Raw genomic sequence first — 21,866 nt, forward strand, 5'->3', positions numbered from 1 at the left:
CTCTTGTTTTTCTGAGCATTTGTGGCTGATGTCTGGAGGTGGAGACATAGGATTTACGTGGCTACCTTGAGACTCTGAGAAGATGCTGGGGAGACATGGTCGGTGTGGATTCCTTTGATACATGCCTTTTATGACTTCTCTAATTTTAGGGGGTCATATCTGTTTGGTAAACCTGCATTCCTCTCCACCCGGAGCAGGTTCCTGATCTATCGTGGCAGTTATTTCAAGATTTATAGGTGGAAAATTACTGCCACTTTTATTGATTAGCGCAACACAGTTTATTTACACGAGCTGGAAGAGAAGTTATGGCTTTTTGGTTACTGATTGGATTGTTTTGATCAATTGGATAATGAATTCAAAGTGTGTATGGCCACCATTACAAAAGCTAGGCTAAAAATGGCACTTTCTTCTTGGAAAGAAAGATGTTGGCTTCCATTGCTGCTTCTAAAAATGCTAGTTGTTGGGCTTTCATTCTGTTCCCATTGCTTAAAAACAATGAATCAATGACTTAAGAAGGTAGATACCCTGGAAATGGTGTCTTCTCTGTTTGTTAGTGTCAGGACCTGGATCGCCTGCTGGTGGCACTGTGCTTCCCAGAACGGGAGATTGTAGTTGTGGTGTCCATGCAATGCAATGGCAAGCAGTATCTGTCTAGTAAAGCAAAAAACACTGAAGCAAAGTGTAATAGTAAAGGAGGGACTAAATACCCTCTCAGCAGCCAGCAGATTCCAGTATTCAGTCTCCATCTGAGCTTCCTGTTACCTAATTAGGTTGCTAGTTAGGTTATGTTTTCACTTGTATCTTCACAAACAGATCTAGCCATACCTGCTGCTGACTCTTGATAGTTAGAGCCTTCAGCATAAAGCAGTACCTACATCAAATGGTATATGAACTGGAACTTTAGGGGGACGATTTAATATTCCTACAGCTTTCTGGCAAGAGCCAACGAGTCTGCAGCCGACGCGGGTATCCGGGTTTTTTTCCCCTGAGTGTCCCTGCTCTCACCATGGGGATACTTTTTAGTGACTACGCTCTGGCCAAGCTTACAGCAATGAAAATATTCTCATTTGTGCCCCTGAAGAAGCAGAGGGTACTCCTGAGAAACGTGCTGAGAAAGATCTCCATTCCATCACCTCATTAGCCAGCTCAGATAATATGTTTACTCAACTGACTGGAGAAAAAATGTATGGTTTTACAGTTAGCTAATGGGTGTTGGAAGGGGAATGACAATTATACAAGCTTCCTACTTGTCCAAGGAAATGGCTCTAAAAATACTTAAGCCAGTGGGTCAGTAGTTGCCAGAGAACTAGCATTTTTCGAAAGTAGGAATGGCAGCCACATATTTCTCCCAAGACAGGGTCAAGTTAAGCATATCAGTAGAACAAATACATTTACGGTACATGAGGCAATACATTTCAAGGCAAGAGCATAACAAGTGGCTTGTCATAGGTTCCAGTGTCTGAAGGTCCAAATTTCCATTGTCCCCGCATGCTCAGAATCTTCAATGTGACCTACAGATAATAAAATTTAATATAAAAGAATAAAACAGAAACAGAGCAAGATTTAAAAATACAAAGTACTGTATACACAAAGGCCTACAATAGAAATCTCTCCTATTGTTCTGCTTTAGTCGTCAGGCCTTATCACTAAACTCACACTTACTGTGTTGTATGGGGCCCCTATATTCTGTGGTTGTAGGCCAGGTTGGTTAGGGGTCACACCAGACATTGGGCCCAAATGACACAAGACTTGTGAGCTACAAGATATCTGGTCCAGACTAGGAAATCGTCACCACTGCCAGGCTGGCCAACCATGCTTCTCTTGCTTACCACCAATTTCCTAACCCACCCAGCTTCTTTGCCTACTCATCAGGTATTGGCCACCCTAAGATCCACAAAATTCAGTCCATTTCCTGCTTGAACTTCTCTTTACTAAACCAGACCACTTTCAACATGGTTCAACATGGTCTATATGGGTGGTGATTTGGAGTGGTGACAGGTTAAAAAAAAAACACACCAACATCCCTGAATGAGCAATATGGACAAAAGGACGTTTTTTAACAGGATTTTTTAGGTGCTAAATATAGTAGGAAACCATATACGATAAAAACATCACTTTTTATTTTAGACATATAAAAACACAAATATTTATTGTCAGATAAAGTATACATTAGTACAACTTGGTATGTATTTAGCACCTAAAAAATCCTGTTAAACCCCCCCCCCTTGTCCACTTGGTTCAACATGGTTAATTTCCTCATCACCGGTCAGGTCCAGGCCTACCGAAGGGTATTCCCTCAATAGAGTTCTCCAGTTTTCCTGCTGGGTCCATTTAGGAAAGGTGTACGCAACATTTCCTTGAAAGTCACAGAAATCACATTTTCTCTGCCAAGGCCATAGTTCTCCCACGAAGACCCAGGTCCTGCTTCTCTTTTCCCTAACTACTCTTCTTCTCCCTGACACCCCCCCCCCCCTTGCTATATATACCCTTAACTGAAAGGGAAGTAGGGATCCCTAGAGGGACCTAAATAAATTACACCCCAAATACAGGGCTTATGGATCTGCATTTTGGTATTGGGGCATCTAGAGGCATTAGAGCAAGATTAAATTGGATCCTCACCCTCCAGGCAATCTCCTATTCAAATCTCCTCCCCTCCTCTCCTCTCCTGAAATCTTCCCTTTTTCTTAAAAGTATTTTTACCTTAAAAAAAAAAAAAAAAAAAAAAAAAAAGTGTTTACGCCCCCCAGGCGAATGACGTGCACTATGATCCCTATGTGTTCTGAGATATGCACATCACATATCCCAGGAGGCATTGTCCTTCATCCAGTAAAAGATGATGGGGGTGGGTGTGGCAGCATGTCATCGGTAGGCCCAACCTATAAAAGTCAGTGCCTAACAATAATGTCACAGACAACACTGCAGCGTGGGACTCAGGTGGCAAAACAGAAGAGGATATGAGCGGGACAACGCTGGATCCACTGGGTGGGCAAATATTTGTAGCGGACACCCCCTGGTAAACAGGGGTTAAAAAATAAATAAATCAGGAGGAGGGGAAGGAGGGTTAGGATCTGCTTTAAATAAAGATGCCCTGCAAGAATAGGTGTTATACCCACCTTCTGGGTGACCTGCGTCTTCTTCTTCCCCTCCATTCCAGCACTGCAGCCTCATTGGTATTTGACATTTCTGCTGCTTCATTGAGAGAAGTTGCTACAGAGGTCCAAGTGCAAAACAATTGAGTCTCATTGGTGTGGTGCAAAAGCGAAGATGGCAAAATAGTTGCCGCCCCCCTCCTCCTCAACTTCCAGTGCTCACTCACTAAAAGTTCTGGTTTTATCTGTTCATCCCCTATACAGCAGATTTTGCACATGACATGAGCATCACTTACATACCACCAGGGCTTTTTCTTCTCTGAGAATAGGTGCAGGTACTCAGGGGCGGACTCACAACTCATGGGGCCCCTGGGCAATAGGAGATCATGGGGCCCCCTGTGTCCCCGCCCACGCTCAAACCACACTCACATGTAGCGCTGGTAGATTTTTATCTACCGCTGATAGGTAAATTTAGTGGGTCGCTTATTATAGGAAGTTAGATTTGCCTCTGTTCCAGCTTGGCTGACGTTGCGTGTAGTTCCACATTGAACCGGTGGGTGTCGTTGTCACCATTGGCAAGTGTTGGAAAAGCAATGTGTTGAAGCGGCTGAGTGCTCCTCTGTCCCAGAGATAACTCGGTGGAGGTAGTCCTCCGAGTTGCATTCTGGGAGAGGGTATTTATGGGACAGACGCCAAGTTTTAGGGTTCGTTTTTCAGCCACCTGCTGGCTCTCCTGGCCGACAGGTATGCACTAGGAATACCACCTCGTGGTCCTCCGTTCCGGAGGCCCACGTCGCTGCGGCGTGTGGGTGGGCCCAGAAGCCTGTCTGAGACCTACCACAGCAGCAGAGGAATGGTCCTGAGCTGTCTATCCTGAGTGAAGAAGCTGGACAACCGAGAAGATCCCAGGGGAGGACCAGTCTTGGAAGGATCATGCAGAGTGCTGGTCTGGAGAGAGGCCTGGTGACTCGGTTGGAGGACGCATTCCGAAGTAATCTTACAGTATAGTACTGCCGGGTTGGCTTAAAGGTTCAAGTACTGTATCTGACATTCATCACAAACCAATACATCCTGTGGCAGAGGATCGTACGGGTTTTATGCCAAACAAGTCTGTGGCAGAGACTTTTGTTCGTGCTGCGTGCTGGCTGCTAGGCAAGTGAGAGATGTCTATCCAGGCGGGCAAAGATTAAATCCTACAAAAAGGGGAGACTATTCTACTACAAGTGTTCAATTGCAAAGAATGTTCTGAAGAATACTACAGAAAGGTACTTGAGCTTCCCTGCAGCTTTCCTTCTACCTCTTTCCTGCTACTTCCCTTGTTCGTTTCTTAAAGCATTGGAAAACCCACTCAAGTGTTTGGTGCTTATATCGTCCAGAGGTAAACTCAACGGAACCCTAGACCCGGTGCCGGTGAAACAGAGGTATCAAGAGTGAAGGTAACAAGCCCGCTTAAACCAGCAGCTCCACCGAGAGTTATTGCTACATGTAGGGGCGTCGTCCGGGATTTGTTAGCCGTCAATTCTCGCAACCTGGAGAGGTGTTTCACCGGGAGTTTACGGTGAAAGCTGGACTTTGTCATTTTCTCAGGAGAAGAAGAGGTTAAAAGTTGCAGGACTTTATTTCTGAGTGCGTAGTCGGTGGGCGTCAGTTAAAGCCCGGGAGCTACCTGATCAGAAGAACAAGTGGGAGGAGTCTACCCTACTTGATACCGCGTGGGACGCGTGTATGTGTTTGGCGCCAGAGAAGAAGAGAGGCCTCGTGATCATGCTGAGAAGATCAGAGTGTGGCCATGTCTTTTTTGGCGATGCAGTCAATTATGGGACCAAGAATGTTCCCTGTGAGCACTGTGTCGAGTGCGGTGTTGACGGGAACTCTGCTTACAGATACCGGTATTCGTCTGAAGCCACAGGGGAGATTTGTTCTCTATACCGAGATATCGAAGGGCTGGGCATGATTTGCCACAAATGCGAAGGACTGGCTGTCCATCTCCGTCCATTTGGTCACTGCCCGCAATGTGGAGAATATTTGTTTGTCGTGGAGCAACCTACCATGTGGCCCCGTGCTTATCGTATGGACTGGGCTACAGGTGTCGCCACAGTGGAAGCTGCTACTTCTGCTGGAAGAGAACGGCAGGCCGTGACTTTGCCTGTTGTTACCGAGAATGTTCCAGTTCCAGAGAGAGACATTGCTGTTACCGATTCATCAGCGGACATTACTTTGATTTCCGCGTCCACTACACCTATCCCTGTTGTACCTGTCCAGAAGAAGGTGGGATATGTGAAGGCTTCCCGCAGCCATGGTCGAGGCCTACCCCAGAGACTACCGGATCCAACAAAGTCCACGACAGGAACGGGTGAGCAATTGTTGGGGAATGTATCTGGGACTGTAAATAGATATCTGCCAGCAGAAGAACTGGGAGATTCGGAGATAGAATTCATGCCAGATCTCTCCGGTGATGATGACCTGTTTGAGACTATGTCACAAGAGCTGTTATGGGCCCAAGGCGAGGATGTCGCCTCTGCTATGACTTTCCCTGAATGGACAGCCCTGAGTTCTGGGAAGACGTCACCCTGTGTGGAGTCACACAGCACTGTAAATGAGACATTGTCAAAAGTTACTAGTTCACTTCAGACACCGGCTGGGTCTATGGTGAGCAAGTCATTGGATTCATGTGTGCCTCCTGGTATAGGGAAAAATAAATCCTTACCGAAACTTGCACGTCTGCAGAGAATGTTGAACAAGTGTGTCGCTATGGAGTATGGTTTGGAGTTCCCATATGTACCTCAGGACATAATGCAAGTGATTGAAGTTAACCGGGAGCTTTGGTACAGTGAAGCTGTTTGGGACTATTTGTCTGTGCCTAAGCCTTTCCAAAAAACTGGTTGTTCTGTTGCTGTGGATGAACGTTACAGTGGATGTTTTATGCACTGGAATTATGGTCAGCACATTTATGCTGACAAAGTGGTCATTTGCAGACTCGGAAAAGATGACGTTGTATATTTCATCACTACAGTGGATAAACTGGGAAAAACACTGACATTGCCAGATCCCCGGTTTTATTGGTAATTATGGACAAAAGAACTTTGGGGTAGTTAGTTAGTGTCAGTGCATAGAGATCTTCGTGGTCAAGATCTGAATACTCATCTCAGTGTTTCAAATCCAAGGACTTCTTTTTGCTAGCCGGATTTCCTTCATTTAAGAAAAATTGTGTATATAGGGATGGACTCCTAAAGATTATTCTGATATAGATAATGGGAAGAGAGTTTCAATTTTTTTCAAATGAGACTTTGCTCCTGAAATTGTATAGGTTGCATGTGTGTTTAATATGTTTTCCTTTTCAGGAACCATTTGATCTCCTATCAAGCTGTTAGGCTTTTCAGATAAGGTAGATAGTGGGGTTATGTACAGTCATAGGATGGTTTTGTTTGCGGATGTGAACATAATGTTTTACAAATGTTAGCCTTATAATGTCTTTCTACTGTCCTTCTTTCTTCTTTAACTAAATCCAAGTTTTAAGCTCAAATACCTGCTCTCAGGCTTGGGAGTTAGTGTTTTGTGACAGACGTTGAGGACAACGTCTATTGTACTGGGGGGAGTATGTAGCGCTGGTAGATTTTTATATACCGCTGATAGGTAAATTTAGTGGGTCGCTTATTATAGGAAGTTAAATTTGCCTCTGTTCCAGCTTGGCTGACGTTGCGTGCAGTTCCACATTGTGCCGGTGGGTGTCGTTGTCACCATTGGCAAGTGTTGGAAAAGCAACATGTTGAAGCGGCTGAGTGCTCCTCTGTCCCGGAGATAACTCAGTGGAGGTGGTCCTCCGAGTTGCATTCTGGGAGAGGGTATTTATGGGACAGAAGCCATGTTTTAGGATTCATTTTTCAGCCACCTGCTGGCCCTCCTGGCCGACAGGTATGCACTAGGAATACCACCTCGTGGTCCCCTGTTCCGGAGGCCCACGTTGCTGCGGCCTGTGGGTGGGCCAGAAGCCTGTCTGGGGCCTACCACAGCAGCAGAGGAATGGTCCTGAGCTGTCTATCCTGAGTGTAGAAGCTGGACAACCGAGAAGATCCCAGGGGAGGACCCGTCATGGAAGGATCATGCAGAGTGCTGGTCTGGAGAGGGGCCTGGTGACTCGGTTGGAGGACGCATTCTGAAGTAACCTTACAGTATAGTACTACCGGGTTGGCTTAAAGGTTCAAGTACTGTGTCTGACATTCATCACAAACCAATACATCCTGTGGCAGAGGATCGTACGGGTTTTATTCCAAACAAGTCTGTGGCAGAGACTTTTGTTCATGCTACGTGCTGGCTGCTAGGCAAGTGAGAGATGTCTATCCAGGCAGGCAAAGATTAAATCCTACAAAAAGGGGAGACTATTCTACTACAAGTGTTCAATTGCAAAGAATGTTCTGAAGAATACTACAGAAAGGTATTTGAGCTTCCCTGCAGCTTTCCTTCTACCTCTTTCCTGCTACTTCCCTTGTTCATTTATTAAAGCATTGGAAGACCTGTTCAAGTGTTTGGTGCTTATATCGTCCAGAGGTAAACTCAACGGAACCCTAGACCCGGTGCCGGTGAAACAGAGGTATCGAGAGTGAAGGTAACAAGCCCGCTTAAACCAGCAGCTCCACCGAGAGTTATTGCTACACACACATAGCCCCACCTACATATTGCACTGCCCCCTCCTCCGCCAGGCATCCCTAGTCTCCCCTACCTTTGGTTTCTCTCACCACCCCCACAAGTATCCCCCCCCAGTGGTGTCCCCGGTGTCTCTCTCACCCAATCCTTCATCCTCCAACTCTGGTCAAGGGATTTGCAGCCCTTCATCTTCTCTTCATCATGAAGGAAGCCAGTAGGCTCCAGTCACTGAGCTCGGAGTCCTGCTAAGACCAGGCTCTGGTGCTTCAGTCTACAGGTGCCGCCATATTGGCCTCTCCCAGCATGCACTGCACAGGCAGGTCATCCGAGGGATTTCATCCCCCTGATGAAGGCACGTGATCCCTGTGCCGAACACACGTAGGGGAGGGGCCAGGACGGAGCTGTCAGCAGAGAGAGAGAGGTTTTGGATGCATACACCGCACCGCACGCCATATACAAACGATCGGCTTGTTATACCTGTACAGGATGGTGCACTTACGCAACCGCAGCATGTGAGTACCCCTAATAAGGGAGAGCTTTGTTTTGAATAAAAGATCCTTTTTATGTTGCAATATTGCGCTATGGAGTTTCCTTTCTTTTCCATATGATATTATGACGTTGTTGGGGAACACTGGAGACCTACACAGCTGATCCCATTGAGCACAGGAGTGGCTCCAAAGCGTGTATTGACAGAGTTTAGTTACTGTGTCACACACATCAAGGTGAGCGCATGCGCTTTTGGGGGTCACAGGAGAGCACTAAGGCATGCTTTATGGTGATACACTTATGAAATGAGCAGGATGGATGGACTTCACTGATTATGGACACACTTTTTTGAGCACTTTATATTTTATGGACTATAAGGACTTTTTATAAGGAATGGTTATATATATATTTTTATATTTTTTATTCTTTCATTTCTATCTTGACACTCAGATTTTGGATATATTTTGGAATAATTTTGCACATTGCACTTTTGGGGGTCATGTGGATTAAGCACTAAGAGTCAATTAGCCTTGATTATTTGGTATTCGGTATATATCTATTTGATTTATTTATTTTTGCACGGAGCACTTTCTGGATTTTTCAGCGCAGACACATTTATATTTTTTCAACCACTACACGACTATGAAACGTGATTAGTGTTTGCAGCTGATCTGCACTTAGGATTTGTTTTAAGGCATTAACCCTTCTGTGGCTCACAAGGCTTGTTATTATCATTAAAATAATAGATAAAAGTACAAAGGTACGATGAGCCTCTCAGGGAGCCCCAGGACTACTGTTGGAAATCATGAGGCCCTGTACAGCCTACCTGATAGCCCCTTCCCACCCCGGAAAATACTGATATTTTCACTAAAAATTAGGGCTGTTACTGATTAAAATTTTAGTGTTCGATTAATCAATTTTTTTTAATTGATTAATTTACTGATTTTGATTAATTATAACATATATATTATATATATATATCGTATATACTCGAGTATAAGTCGAGTTTTTCAGCACATTTTTTTGTGCTGAAAGTGCCCCCCTTGACTTATACTCGAGTCAAGAACTTTTCTGCAGCAAAAAATTTCATTTTCCGAACCGAATTTGGGGCCCCGTATCTCAGGGCCACTTGGTGCTAGGAACCCCAAATTTGGTGTGCAAACCCAGTGGATACCACAACATATCCAAAGATGAAGTTCCTAGCACTGAGGCTCAATTCACACCTATGCATGTTGCTTTTGAGCGTTTTTGGAGGTTTTTTTTTCATGCTTGCCACGTTTTTGAGCAGCGTTTTTGCGGCGTTTTTGCCGCGATTTGCGTTTTGCGTTTTTTTTACAGTTTTTTTTTACAGTCTAAAAAAAAAATTAAAAAAAAAAAAAAAAAAAAAACGGCAAAAACGCATCAAAAACGCTGCAAAAACGGTGCACTTGCGTTTTTGATGCTTGTCCATTGAATTCTATTACATGCAAAACGCTGCATTTTGCATGAAAAAAAGTCCCTGACCCTTTCCAAAAATGCAGAGAAACAAAAAGGCATTGATGTGAACATGTTCCATAGGAACCCATGTTAAAAAATTCCCATGCATTTCTGCAAAATGCAAAATGCATCAAAAAACGCGCTAGTGTGAATGGAGCCTTAGTGGCCCAGAGATACGGGGCTCCAAAATCGGTTCGGAAAATGTCATTCTCTGCTGCAGAAAAGTGCTTGACATTTTCTGAACTGATTTTTGGGGCCCTGTATCTCAGGGCCACTTGGTGCTAGAAAACTCAGCTTTGGAAATTTTATGGTGCTAGTTCCACTGGGTTTGCACACCATATTTGGGGTTCTTAGCACTAAGTGGCCCCAAATTCGGTCAACTGTGTCCATCTGCAGCAATGTCATTTCGGGACCCTTTGGGTTCAGAGACCCCAAATTTTGGCTGCAGCTAGGGGGCATCTAGGAACCCTTAACTACCGAGTTTGAAGTTCAGGCGACCTATGGCTGCAAATGGGCATTGTTGACCCTCTTTTCCACTTACAGTAGCTGTGCATTTCTCATCCTCGTTTTATACTCGGGTCAATAAGTTTTTCCCATTTTTTTGTGGTAAATTAGGGCCTCGACTTATACTCGAGTATATACGGTATATATATATATATATATATATATATATATATATATATATCTGTTCTAAGTAATTTCCTAGCAAAAAATACTGATTTTAACTGATTTTAAGCAACAAATGTTTCATGCAAAAAAAAAAAAAAAGTGCAAAAACAGCTCTGGCAGTATAAGGGTTAAGGGACACAGCTCTTATGTGAATGAGCCCCATTTGTCCCAGCATAAGCTATCAGAGAGGGAAATACCCCCACAGAGGGGACACAAGTTCTGGCGATTACTAGGAGCTAAAGGGGCTTCTTCTCACTTTCGGTTTTGACTCTGGAACGGGAAGTGAAGGGAAATCTCCCAAAGGGGGACACCTTTTAAAGACATAATGATGTTATGGAGTGTGTACACATCTCTGACACCAGGTGTCCGCCGGTCTCTACACATTCAGAAAACCGACAACAGGCAGCTCCCCCCTCCCCTTACCGGAAAGCCTAGGGGAGCGGGCTTGTCTATCAGTATGAGGAATGTGGATCTCCATTGCCGTCGGCCACCCCTCCGCTGTGTCTGGCTCCCTCCACCTCGCGCTCTGCTCCTGGACCTGAAGTTCAGCTCGCGCTCCCACAGCGGGTGGAGGAGGGGGTAGGCCATGTCACGTGACCCGCTATCGCTGATAAGCCAAAGAAGGAAACCACACCCTGCGTGACTCCTCCCCCTTCCCTTCGTTAGCAGACGGAGGCACTTGGGGAAGCGGGGAGGGTCTTCAGGGAGTTCCGTCGGAGATCCGGTGACGTCACGGACATTGACGTCACCGGATCTCCGACAGAATTCCCTGAAGACCCAGAAGCCGGCGGAGAGGTGAGTACCGATAAAAAGAATTTTGATCGATCAAAAAAATGAACGCTTAATCGAGGAATTGATCGTTAATTTCCGCAGCCCTACTAAAAATACAATAAAATCATTATTAGCAGAGACAAACATAACATACCTTGAAAACGTCTTACTAAATCGGGGTGATAAAACTGTATTAGGCTCCATGCACACTAACTTTTTTTAAGCCAAAAAAACACTGGAAAAAAGGCTGGATAAAAAACGCTTGTAATAGCTTTTTGTAGTAGTGTTTTAGCAGTGGTTAGGAGCGTTGGCGTGTTATTAGTGTTTTTGCAGTTTCCTTAAAAGAAAAGGAAAAAAAGCTCAAAAATCGCTAATAGAAGCGTTTAGGAGCATCTCTGCTGGAAAAGACCCGGCGCATCACTTGATCACGGATTACGGAGCATCACTTGTTAACAACATGTCATGACGCCGGTTCCTCCCTCCCCTCTCTGATGCCGGTTCCTCCCTCCCCTCTCTGATGCCGGTTCCTCCCTCCCCTCTCTGTAGCGATCGGTACAGTGTGTACTATAGATTCAGCCCACAGCGCTGCTCAGTGCCCATATTCTGCCAATACTATGCAATACTCTGCCAATACCCTGCCAATACTCTGCCAATACTCTGGCCAATACTCGCCAATACTCTGCCAATACTCTGCAATACTCTGCCAATACTCTGCCAATACTCTGCAATACTATGTAATACTATGTAATACTCTGCAATACTATGTAATACCCTGCAATACTATGTAATACTCTGCAATAATCGCCAATACTCTGCAATACTCTGCCAATACTCTGGCAATACTATGTAATACTCGCCAATACTCGCCAATACTTTGCCAATACTCTGCCAATACTGGCCAATACTCTGCCAATACTTGAAAAATACTCTGCCAATACTCTGCCAATACTCTGCCAATACTTGAAAAATACTCTGCCAATACTCTGCCAATACTCTGCCAATACTATGTAATACCCTGCAATACTATGTAATACCCTGCAATAATCGCCAATACTCTGCAATACTCTGGCAATACTATGTAATACTCGCCAATACTTTGCCAATACTCTGCCAATACTCTGCCAATACTTGAAAAATACTCTGCCAATACTCTGCCAATACTCGCCAATACTCGGCCAATACTCGGCCAATACTCGGCCAATACTCGCCAATACTCGGACAATACTCGGCCAATACTCGGCCAATACTGGCCAATACTCTGGCCAATACTCTGCCAATACTCGCCAATACTCTGCCAATACTCGCCAATACTCTGCCAATACTCTGCCAATACTATGTAATACTCTGCAATACTATGTAATACTATGTAATACTCTGCAATACTATGTAATACCCTGCAATACTATGTAATACCCTGCAATAATCGCCAATACTCTGCAATACTCTGGCAATACTATGTAATACTCGCCAATACTTTGCCAATACTCTGCCAATACTCTGCCAATACTTGAAAAATACTCTGCCAATACTCTGCCAATACTCTGCCAATACTCGCCAATACTCTGCCAATACTCGCCAATACTCTGCCAATACTCGCCAATACTCTGCCAATACTCGCCAATACTCGGCCAATACTCTGGCCAATACTCTGGCCAATACTCTGCCAATACTCGCCAATATTCTGCCAATACTCTGCCAATACTCTGCAATACTCTGCCAATACTCTGCCAATACTATGTAATACTCTGCAATAATCGCCAATACTCTGCAATACTCTGCCAATACTCTGCCATTACTTTACAATACTCTACAATACTCTACAAAACTCTACAATACTCTGGCAATACTATGTAATACTTGCCAATACTCGCCAATACTTTGCCAATACTCTGCCAATACTCTGCCAATACTCTGCCAATACTTGCCAATACTCTGCTAATACTTGCCAATACTCTGCTAATACTTGCCAATACTCTGCCAATACTTGCCAATACTTGCCAATACTCGCCAATACTCTGCCAATACTCTGCCAATACTCGCCAATACTCGCCAATACTCGCCAATACTCGCCAATACTCTGCCAATACTCGCCAATACTCTGCCAATACTCTGCCAATACTCACCAATACTCACCAATATTCTGCCAATACTCGCCAATACTCTGCCAATACTCGCCAATACTCGCCAATACTCTGCCAATACTCACCAATACTCTGCCAATACTCTGCAATAAATTTTAACGGAAACAAAGAATTTTTTTTTTTTTTACCGAATTTTCAGTCTTTTTTGATTTATAGCGTAAAAAAAAAAACAAAAAAAAACAGCGGTGATTAAATACCACCAAAATAAAGCTCTATTTGTGTGAAAAAAAGGACAAACATTTCAAATGGGTACAGTGTTGCATGACTGAGTAATTGTCATTCAAAATGTCAGAGCAACGAAAGCTGAAAATTGGTCTGGTTAGGAAGGGGGTTTAAGTGCCCAGCGGTCAAGTGGTTAAAAAAATGCTTGTGTGCATGCGCATTTCCCCGCTCTGCCTTGTGTCATGACAGAGATCACTGCTCCCTGTCATTGGGAGCAGTGATTTCTGTCATGTGTGTTGAAGCCCACCCCCTCCCCCCCCACAGTAAGAATCACTCCCTAGGACACACTTAACCCCTTGATCGCCCCCTAGTGTTTAACCCCTTCCCTGCCAGTGTCATTTACACAATAATCAATGCATATTTATAGCACTGATCGCTGTATAAATGACAATGGTCCCAATGTCCGATGTGTCCGCCATAATGTCGCAGTCCCGATAAAAATTGCTGATCGCTGCCATTACTAATAAAAAAAAATTAATAATAAAAATGCCATAAATCTATCCCCTATTTTGTAGATGCTATAAATTTTGCGCAAACCAATCAATATGCACTTATTGAGATTTTTTTTTTTTCAAAAAATATGTAGAAGAATACGTATCGGCCTAAACTGAGGGAAAGAAAATGTTTTTTCTTTATATAATTTTGGGGGGATATTTAAAATAGCAAAAAAGTAAAAAATATTGCTTTTTTTTCAAAATTGTTGCTCTTTGTTTTGTTTATAGCGCAAAAAAATAAAAACCGCAGAGGCGATCAAATACCACCAAAAGAAAGCTCTATTTGTGGGGGAAAAAAGACGTCAAATTTTGTTTGGGTGCAACGTCGCACGACCCCGCAATTGTCAGTTAAAGCGAAGCAGTGCCGAATCGCAAAAAGTGCTCTGGTCAGGAAGGGGGTAAAATCTTCCGGGGCTGAAGTGGTTAATGTCCAGTTATATGAGGAAATCATTATGTGGACACCTTTGCTATGAATGAGAATTGCAAGCAAGAATGATCAAAATAGACATCACTTGGCATTTTAGTGCATTCTGTCATATACTGTAGATCACAGAGATAAGGCAATTGCAGCAATATGCAGAGGTGCAAGCAATAAGTGCAGGAGTACCAACATAAAATAAAAGCTGAAGTATATTGCTGGGTTTGAAGGAGTTAGCAGGTAAGTAGGTTAGTAAAAATTAGTAAAATGCATGTTTGAGCAGCTCATCTCCCTTCATGAGACTGGGAGAATAGATATACTGTATGTCTGTCAGCCAGTGTATGAGTTTTGGAGCCATTTTTTTATTTAAAGCCAGTAGCGTGCAAAACACACCCAAAAACTTCCACCCGGTGCCAAAAAAAGTGCACACACATAAAGAGTGAAACACAAAAACGTGCAACGGGTGTTCAGAGTCCTCCACTAGGGAAGGACCTTACCCTGATCCCCCGGGACATTAGGCTCCAGATGGGGACTGAGGTACTTCACATGGGTCCATCTGGCCGAAACCAGATGGACCCCCCGTTCTCTGGAAGGTCTGCCGAAACAGACCCACCCAAGTACTCGGTGGGACTCCCCCGAAGGGAGACCCCATGAGAGAGCGCGAACCAAGCCAGAAGGCCTATGTCCACCCCCATCCCAAGACTTTCAGAGTAGGCCCGAGGACCCACACCCTACTCATCACACTGTGACAAAGTGTGACAACACCAAACAAAAAAAATACAAAAAAGTGACAAACAATGGGGAATAAATAAAAAGAAAGTGGGGGGAGAAGGAAGTGGGAGAGAGTGAAAAGTGACCATTGTGTAATACAGTGGCCTGCCCTCCGGCCAGGAATAAAAATTTCCCCTGGTCCTAACCAAAAGGCTTGGCCCTGGAGGCAGGTGCAAAAAACGTGTATTGTGGTGAAGTGACCATGGTGCCATAAATCAGGAGCCAGTACAGTATTTAAATCCGTGGAGCATCAAGCTCAGAAACTGTAAAACTGGTTGCTGTATCAAGGCCAGGGTTAAATAGATCAGTGTACCGGGAGCAAACAGTGGCTGGCCAGAGATAGCGAGTGCACAGATAAGAGGAGCAGAGTGGGAGGAGATGTATACACTGACCGTCACTCAGTTTAGACACAAGCCTGTGTAAAGAGTCGTCTGCAGCTCACCACACCGGATCCTTTGACGTTCATCTTCTTGTGCCGATCCACTACTACTTCAGATTTCCTTCATAACAGCCAAATCTGTAAGATGAGTAAAAATGTGGTGCTGCGCTAATCCTTTAGAAGAACGGTGGTTATACATGTGATACCTCAGTGATGGTGGGTGTCTCCAAAAATAAATAAATAAAATTGAAAATATATATCAATAAAACAATCCCTAGATGTGACACTGTAGTAAAAATCTATATAGTGATGGTATATCTTCTAGCAGCATATGACCATATGCCTATCATACAGGTACTCTACTGGTTCTAACAATAAAACACACGAAATATGTGAAAAGTGACTGGTGCTTATAAAAACATCCTAATACACAAAATATGTAAATAATAATAGCTTAGCTTAAGGTGTAGCCAGTCTTTAACTGGACCGGTATACACCTGGTGTGACTCTACACACTCCCAGGTGTATATATATACAAAGTGAATCGTGCTTATAGTGTATAACATAGAGTGACAATCTTAATATGGCTGAGTGATATAAAGTTAATTCGTATGCATGCAAATAACACATGCAAACAAGTAGTGCACCACTTTAAAAATAGTCAATTATTCAAAGTCCACAAAGTATAAGTGGTCTACTTGGTGCTAAGTATACGTGACGGTAGTGGTAAATCTTCATGCAGCACAGCACACACTAGTGGGCAGTGGCCCCTTACCTGAAGGCAATAGGGTACTCACATTTAGCCACTTTAAGGCATGGCAACCTTACGTTGTAGAGACCGTGGAATCTACCAGCTGTGGGGGATGGTGGAGATGCAGTCCTATCCTGGTCTATCTCCTATGAGGGCATCTATTCCTTCAAGTAGTGTCCTGGGGTCACCCAGATAAATCAGAAAAGGAAGCCCACAATGGTATAATACTGTATGGCAAACGTACAACTCTTTATTGAAAAATCATATGTACTCACATTAAAATCACTAATAACGGGTGGAGATCCGACGAGCAGCGAGCTCGTATTGCAAAAACAGTCATAGAGTGTCTGTCCCGTCCCTACACGTGACGTCACGGTCACGTGACTTCTTCAGGGGATACAGGGAGGCACTGTAGGTGTCCTTAAATATCTCCCCATAAAAATATATTAAAAAAAAATATATATATTATAAATGGATACGATAAACACAGTGTATCCAAACATTTTTTACTTTGCCACAACAAAGACCCTTCTCATTTAAAATTCTGGGGCATTGAACCCTATGTGAGGCACTGGCGGGGGGGACACAAGGTCAGGACCCTCAGTCAAATGGAGTCCAGGTGGATTTTCACCATGGACACCTTCTCGCCAAGAGGCCTCAACATAGAATTTGACTTGAATTGTTTCCTGAGTAATAGACGCCCTCATAGGAGATAGACCAGGATAGGACTGCATCTCCACCATCCCCCACAGCTGGTTGATTCCACGGTCTCTACAACGTAAGGTTGCCATGCCTTAAAGTGGCTAAATGCGAGTACCCCATTGCCTTCAGGTAAGGGGCCACTGCCCACTAGTGTGTGCTGTGCTGTATGAAGATTTACCACTACCGTCACGTATACTTAGCACCAAGTGGACCACTTATACTTTGTGGACTTTGAATAATTGACTATTTTTAAAGTGGAGCACTACTTGTTTGCATGTGTTATTTGCATGCATACGAATGAACTTTATACTTTATATCACTCAGCCATAATACGATTCACTTTGTATATATGCACCTGGGAGTGTGTAGAGTCACACCAGGTGTATACCAGTCCAGTTAAAGACTGGCTACGCCTTAAGCTAAACTATTATTATTTATATATTTTGTGTATTAGGATGTTTTTATAAGCACCAGTCACTTTTCACATATTTCGTGTGTTTTATTGTTAGAACCAGTAGAGTACCTGTATGATAGGCATATGGTCATACGCTGCTAGAAGACATACCATCACTATAAAGATTTTTACTACAGTGTCACATCTAGGGATTGTTTTATTGATATATACTTTCAATTTTATTTATTTATTTTTGGAGACATCCACCATCACTGAGGTATCACATGTATAACCACCGTTCTTCTAAAGGATTAGCGCAGCACCACATTTTTACTCATTTTTATTGAAGCCAGGGACAGGCTGTACCCTACTCGGTGTAGGCTGCTTTTCCTTATTTCACCTTGATTTGGGCTTTTCCTTTTCCCCCTCACCCCGTCTCACGATAGCGCAGGAATACCCTATAACCTTTTTGACAAATCTGTAAGACCTGATTCTCCAGTCACTTTCCAAACGGACCGCGGCTGCAGTGTGCTGATAGCTCTTAGCTCCCTGTGGGGCCTCCTGCTGGCCGGGCCCTCGGATAGCGCCCGAGGGCCCAAATTGGTCAGTCCGCCCCTGCAGGTACTCGTCCCTTCCGAGTCTTTCCCCTTGTCCATGCCCCCTACTCACTTTCAAGCACCGTCTGATGGTTCCACCCCCTACCCACCTTCCAGTACTTCCTTTTTTTAGAGAATACAAAACCATTTTGTGGTGCTAAGTAATTTGTATGGAACTTCTTAATGATACCAAGAAAACCAATAAAAATAGATCCTCTGCAGCCAGCAGCAATAGACCCCCCCAGCAACAATAGACGCCCCAGCAACAAAATACCCCCAAGCAACAATAGATCCCCCGAGCAACAATAGACTCCCCCTCAACAACCAGGGCTGGGAAAAGGGGTGGACAGGAGAGGAGGCTGCTCTGGGCACTGTGCTATCATATGAGGTGGGAGGGGGGGTATCCACAAGGGGATTGAAGGGGATATGTGTTGGAAGGGGGAATGTGGGGGAGGCAGTGGGTATGTATTGTTCTAGGAGGGGAAATCTGGGGGAGGTGCTAAGAATGGTGAGTTAGGGCGATTTGCATTGGGAGGGGGGGTGGGGGGGAAGAATATTTGTGCTAGGAAAGGGGATTGGGGGGGATTTGTGCTGGGAGGGGAAATTTTAGGGGTAGAGTATTTATGCTAGGAGGGGTGATTTGTTTTTTTTGGAGGGGGGATTTGAACTGGGAGGAGAGGGAATTTATGGTTAGGGGGTAAGCATGCAGATTAATGCTCAGTTTTTTGTGGAGGGATTTTTGCTGACACATACAGTACTGTTCATACATCTTGGGGGGGGGTGTCGCAGTTTGGCATGTCCATCCTGGGCTCCACATGACCTTCTCCTGACACTGCCAGTAACAGATGAAATAGACCCCCTGCAACAAAATAACCCCCAATAACAATAGATCTGCCCAGTGGCATAACTAGAACCTTCAGGGCCCTGGTGCAAGAAACCATGGAGGGCCCCCCTGAGCTCCAGCCAGGGCCCTTCCCACTAATTGCGGGGGCAGCAGGACCTGGATAGGAGGGGGAACAAATCCCCCCCATTTTCCTCATGCAACCACTTAATGCCTATCAGAGGGAGAGGAGGAGAAGCAGACTTTTAGTGGGTGCAGGAGAAAAATTGAGGGGATTTTTTCCTCTAAGTGCCCCCCCCCATCCAGGTGTTCAGGGGCAACATGTGCGCTATCGCAATTGTTACCCCTGTAGTTACGCACCTGGGATGAGTGGCAACAGTGGTGGTTGGGGAGGGATAGGATCAGTGGCGGGGGATGGGATGAGTGTCAATAATGGGGGGGATGGGATCAGTGGCAGCGTTGGTGGTGGGGGGATGGGATGAGTAGCAGCGATGAGGGGGGATGGGATCAGTGGCAAGGGTTGTGGTTGGGGGGGTGAGATCAGTGGTGGGAGGGTTGAATGGGATGAGTGGCAGAGGTGGTGGGGGGTGGGATCAGTGGCAAGGGTGATGGTTGGAGGAGGGTGGGATGAGTGGCAGTAGTGGTGGTGTGGGGGGTATCAGTGGCAGTAGTGGTGGTGTGGGGGGGTATCAGTGGCAGTAGTGGTGGTGTGGGGGGTATCAGTGGCAGTATTGTTGGTGTGGGGGGTATCAGTGGCAGTAGTGTTGGTGTGGGGGTATCAGTGGCAGTAGTGGTGGTGTGGGGGGTATCAGTGGCAGTAGTGGTGGTGTGGGGGGTATCAGTGGCAGTAGTGTTGGTGTGGGGGGTATCAGTGGCAGTAGTGTTGGTGTGGGGGGTATCAGTGGCAGTAGTGGTGGTGTGGGGGGTATCAGTGGCAGCAGTGGTGGTGTGGGGGGTATCAGTGGCAGTAGTGGTGGTGTGGGGGGTATCAGTGGCAGTAGTGGTGGTGTGGGGGGGGGTCAGTGGCAGTAGTGGTGGTGGTGTGGGGGGTATCAGTGGCAGTAGTGGTGGTGTGGGGGGGGTTAGTGGCAGTAGTGTTGGTGTGGGTGGTATCAGTGGCAGTAGTGGTGGTGTGGGGGGGTCAGTGGCAGTAGTGTTGGTGTGGGGAGGTATCAGTGGCAGTAGTGGTGGTGTGGGGGGGATCAGTGGCAGTAGTGTTGGTGTGGGGGTATCAGTGGCAGTAGTGGTGGTGTGGGGGGTATCAGTGGCAGTAGTGTTGGTGTGGGGGTATCAGTGGCAGTAGTGGTGGTGTGGGGGGTATCAGTGGCAGTAGTGTTGGTGTGGGGGGTATCAGTGGCAGTAGTGGTGGTGTGGGGGTATCAGTGGCAGTAGTGGTGGTGTGGGGGGGTCAGTGGCAGTAGTGTTGGTGTGGGGGGTATCAGTGGCAGTAGTGTTGGTGTGGGGGGGGTTAGTGGCAGTAGTGTTGGTGTGGGGGGTATCAGTGGCAGTAGTGGTGGTGTGGGGGGGGTCAGTGGCAGTAGTGTTGGTGTGGGGGGTATCAGTGGCAGTAGTGTTGGTGTGGGGGGGGGTCAGTGGCAGTAGTGTTGGTGTGGGGGGGTATCAGTGGCAGTAGTGGTGGTGTGGGGGTATCAGTGGCAGTAGTGTTGGTGTGGGGGTATCAGTGGCAGTAGTGTTGGTGTGGGGGGGTATCAGTGGCAGTAGTGGTGGTGTGGGGGTATCAGTGGCAGTAGTGGTGGTGTGGGGGGGTCAGTGGCAGTAGTGTTGGTGTGGGGGGTATCAGTGGCAGTAGTGGTGGTGTGGGGGGGATCAGTGGCAGTAGTGTTGGTGTGGGGGGGGGTCAGTGGCAGTAGTGTTGGTGTGGGGGGTATCAGTGGCAGTAGTGTTGGTGTGGGGGGGTCAGTGGCAGTAGTGTTGGTGTGGGGAGGTATCAGTGGCAGTAGTGTTGGTGTGGGGGGGGGGTCAGTGACAGTAGTGGTGGTGTGGGGGGATCAGTGGCAGTAGTGTTGGTGTGGGGGGGGTCAGTGGCAGTAGTGTTGGTGTGGGGGGGTCAGTGGCAGTAGTGTTGGTGTGGGGAGGTATCAGTGGCAGTAGTGTTGGTGTGGGGGGGGTCAGTGGCAGTAGTGGTGGTGTGGGGGGGTCAGTGGCAGTAGTGTTGGTGTGGGGGGGATCAGTGGCAGTAGTGTTGGTGTGGGGGGGGGTCAGTGGCAGTAGTGGTGGTGTGGGGGGTATCAGTGGCAGTAGTGGTGGTGTGAGGGGGGATCAGTGGCAGTGTTGATATTGAAGGATGAGTGCCACTCACTTGCAGATCACTTGGTCCCCCTCCTTGCTCTTTCTTGTTTGGGCGAGCAGAGAGGATGGGCGGGGCCTGTGAGTGAAGGCGGAGCGGGCAGGGACTGTGCCCGTGAGTGCAGGTGTGACAGAAGATGGGCGGGGACTTAAGTGAAGGCAGAGCCGGAGAAGATGGGCGGAGCGGACGGGGATAGAGACAGATGGGCGGGGACTGTGCAGGCGGAGAAGATGAGCGGAGTCAGAGGGGATAGAGACAGATGGGCGGGGACTGTGCAGGCGGAGAAGATGAGCGGAGCCGGTGTTCTGCCGAGAAAGTTCCACTCGGCGGATAAGGACCCCCTCTACTGCGCAGGCGCTGCGCCTGCGCAGTAGGATCCGGCGGAAATAGCCGAAGGGGAATAGGTCCAAATCAGCTGTAGACGGCGACTGTAAGAGGGCCCCTCGCGGGCTCGCTTCGCTCGCCACGCTTCGGGCACGGCCTCGCTGCGCTCGGCTCTTTTAGATTCCCCCTTGGATGGTAGGGAAGGAACCTGGACCCAGAGCGCAGGCGCCGTGTACAGCTGATTGTCTATTTTGAGCTTCGGCTATCTCCGGCGGCTGTTACTAGTTGGTACTGCGCAGGCGCTGCGCCTGCGCAGTACAGGGGGGGGAACTTATCCGCCGAAGGAACTTATTCGGCAAGACACTGGCGGGGATACAGACGATGGGCGGGGAC

General features: G+C 46.3%; 1 protein-coding gene across 1 annotated transcript in view; it reads right to left on the minus strand.

Moving 5' to 3' along the window:
• The window catches only part of LOC141116648 (uncharacterized), a 112,584-nt gene that overhangs the window by 73,927 nt on the left and 16,791 nt on the right, over window positions 1-21,866 (minus strand). The window contains exon 5 of the mRNA XM_073609040.1: window positions 15,621-15,678. Within this exon, the coding sequence (XP_073465141.1) occupies window positions 15,621-15,678 (58 nt within the window). The remainder of the gene's footprint in view (window positions 1-15,620; window positions 15,679-21,866) is intronic.

The sequence above is a fragment of the Aquarana catesbeiana genome, linkage group LG13 (genome assembly GCF_042186555.1).
Source record: "Aquarana catesbeiana isolate 2022-GZ linkage group LG13, ASM4218655v1, whole genome shotgun sequence".
Lineage (NCBI taxonomy): Eukaryota > Metazoa > Chordata > Amphibia > Anura > Ranidae > Aquarana > Aquarana catesbeiana.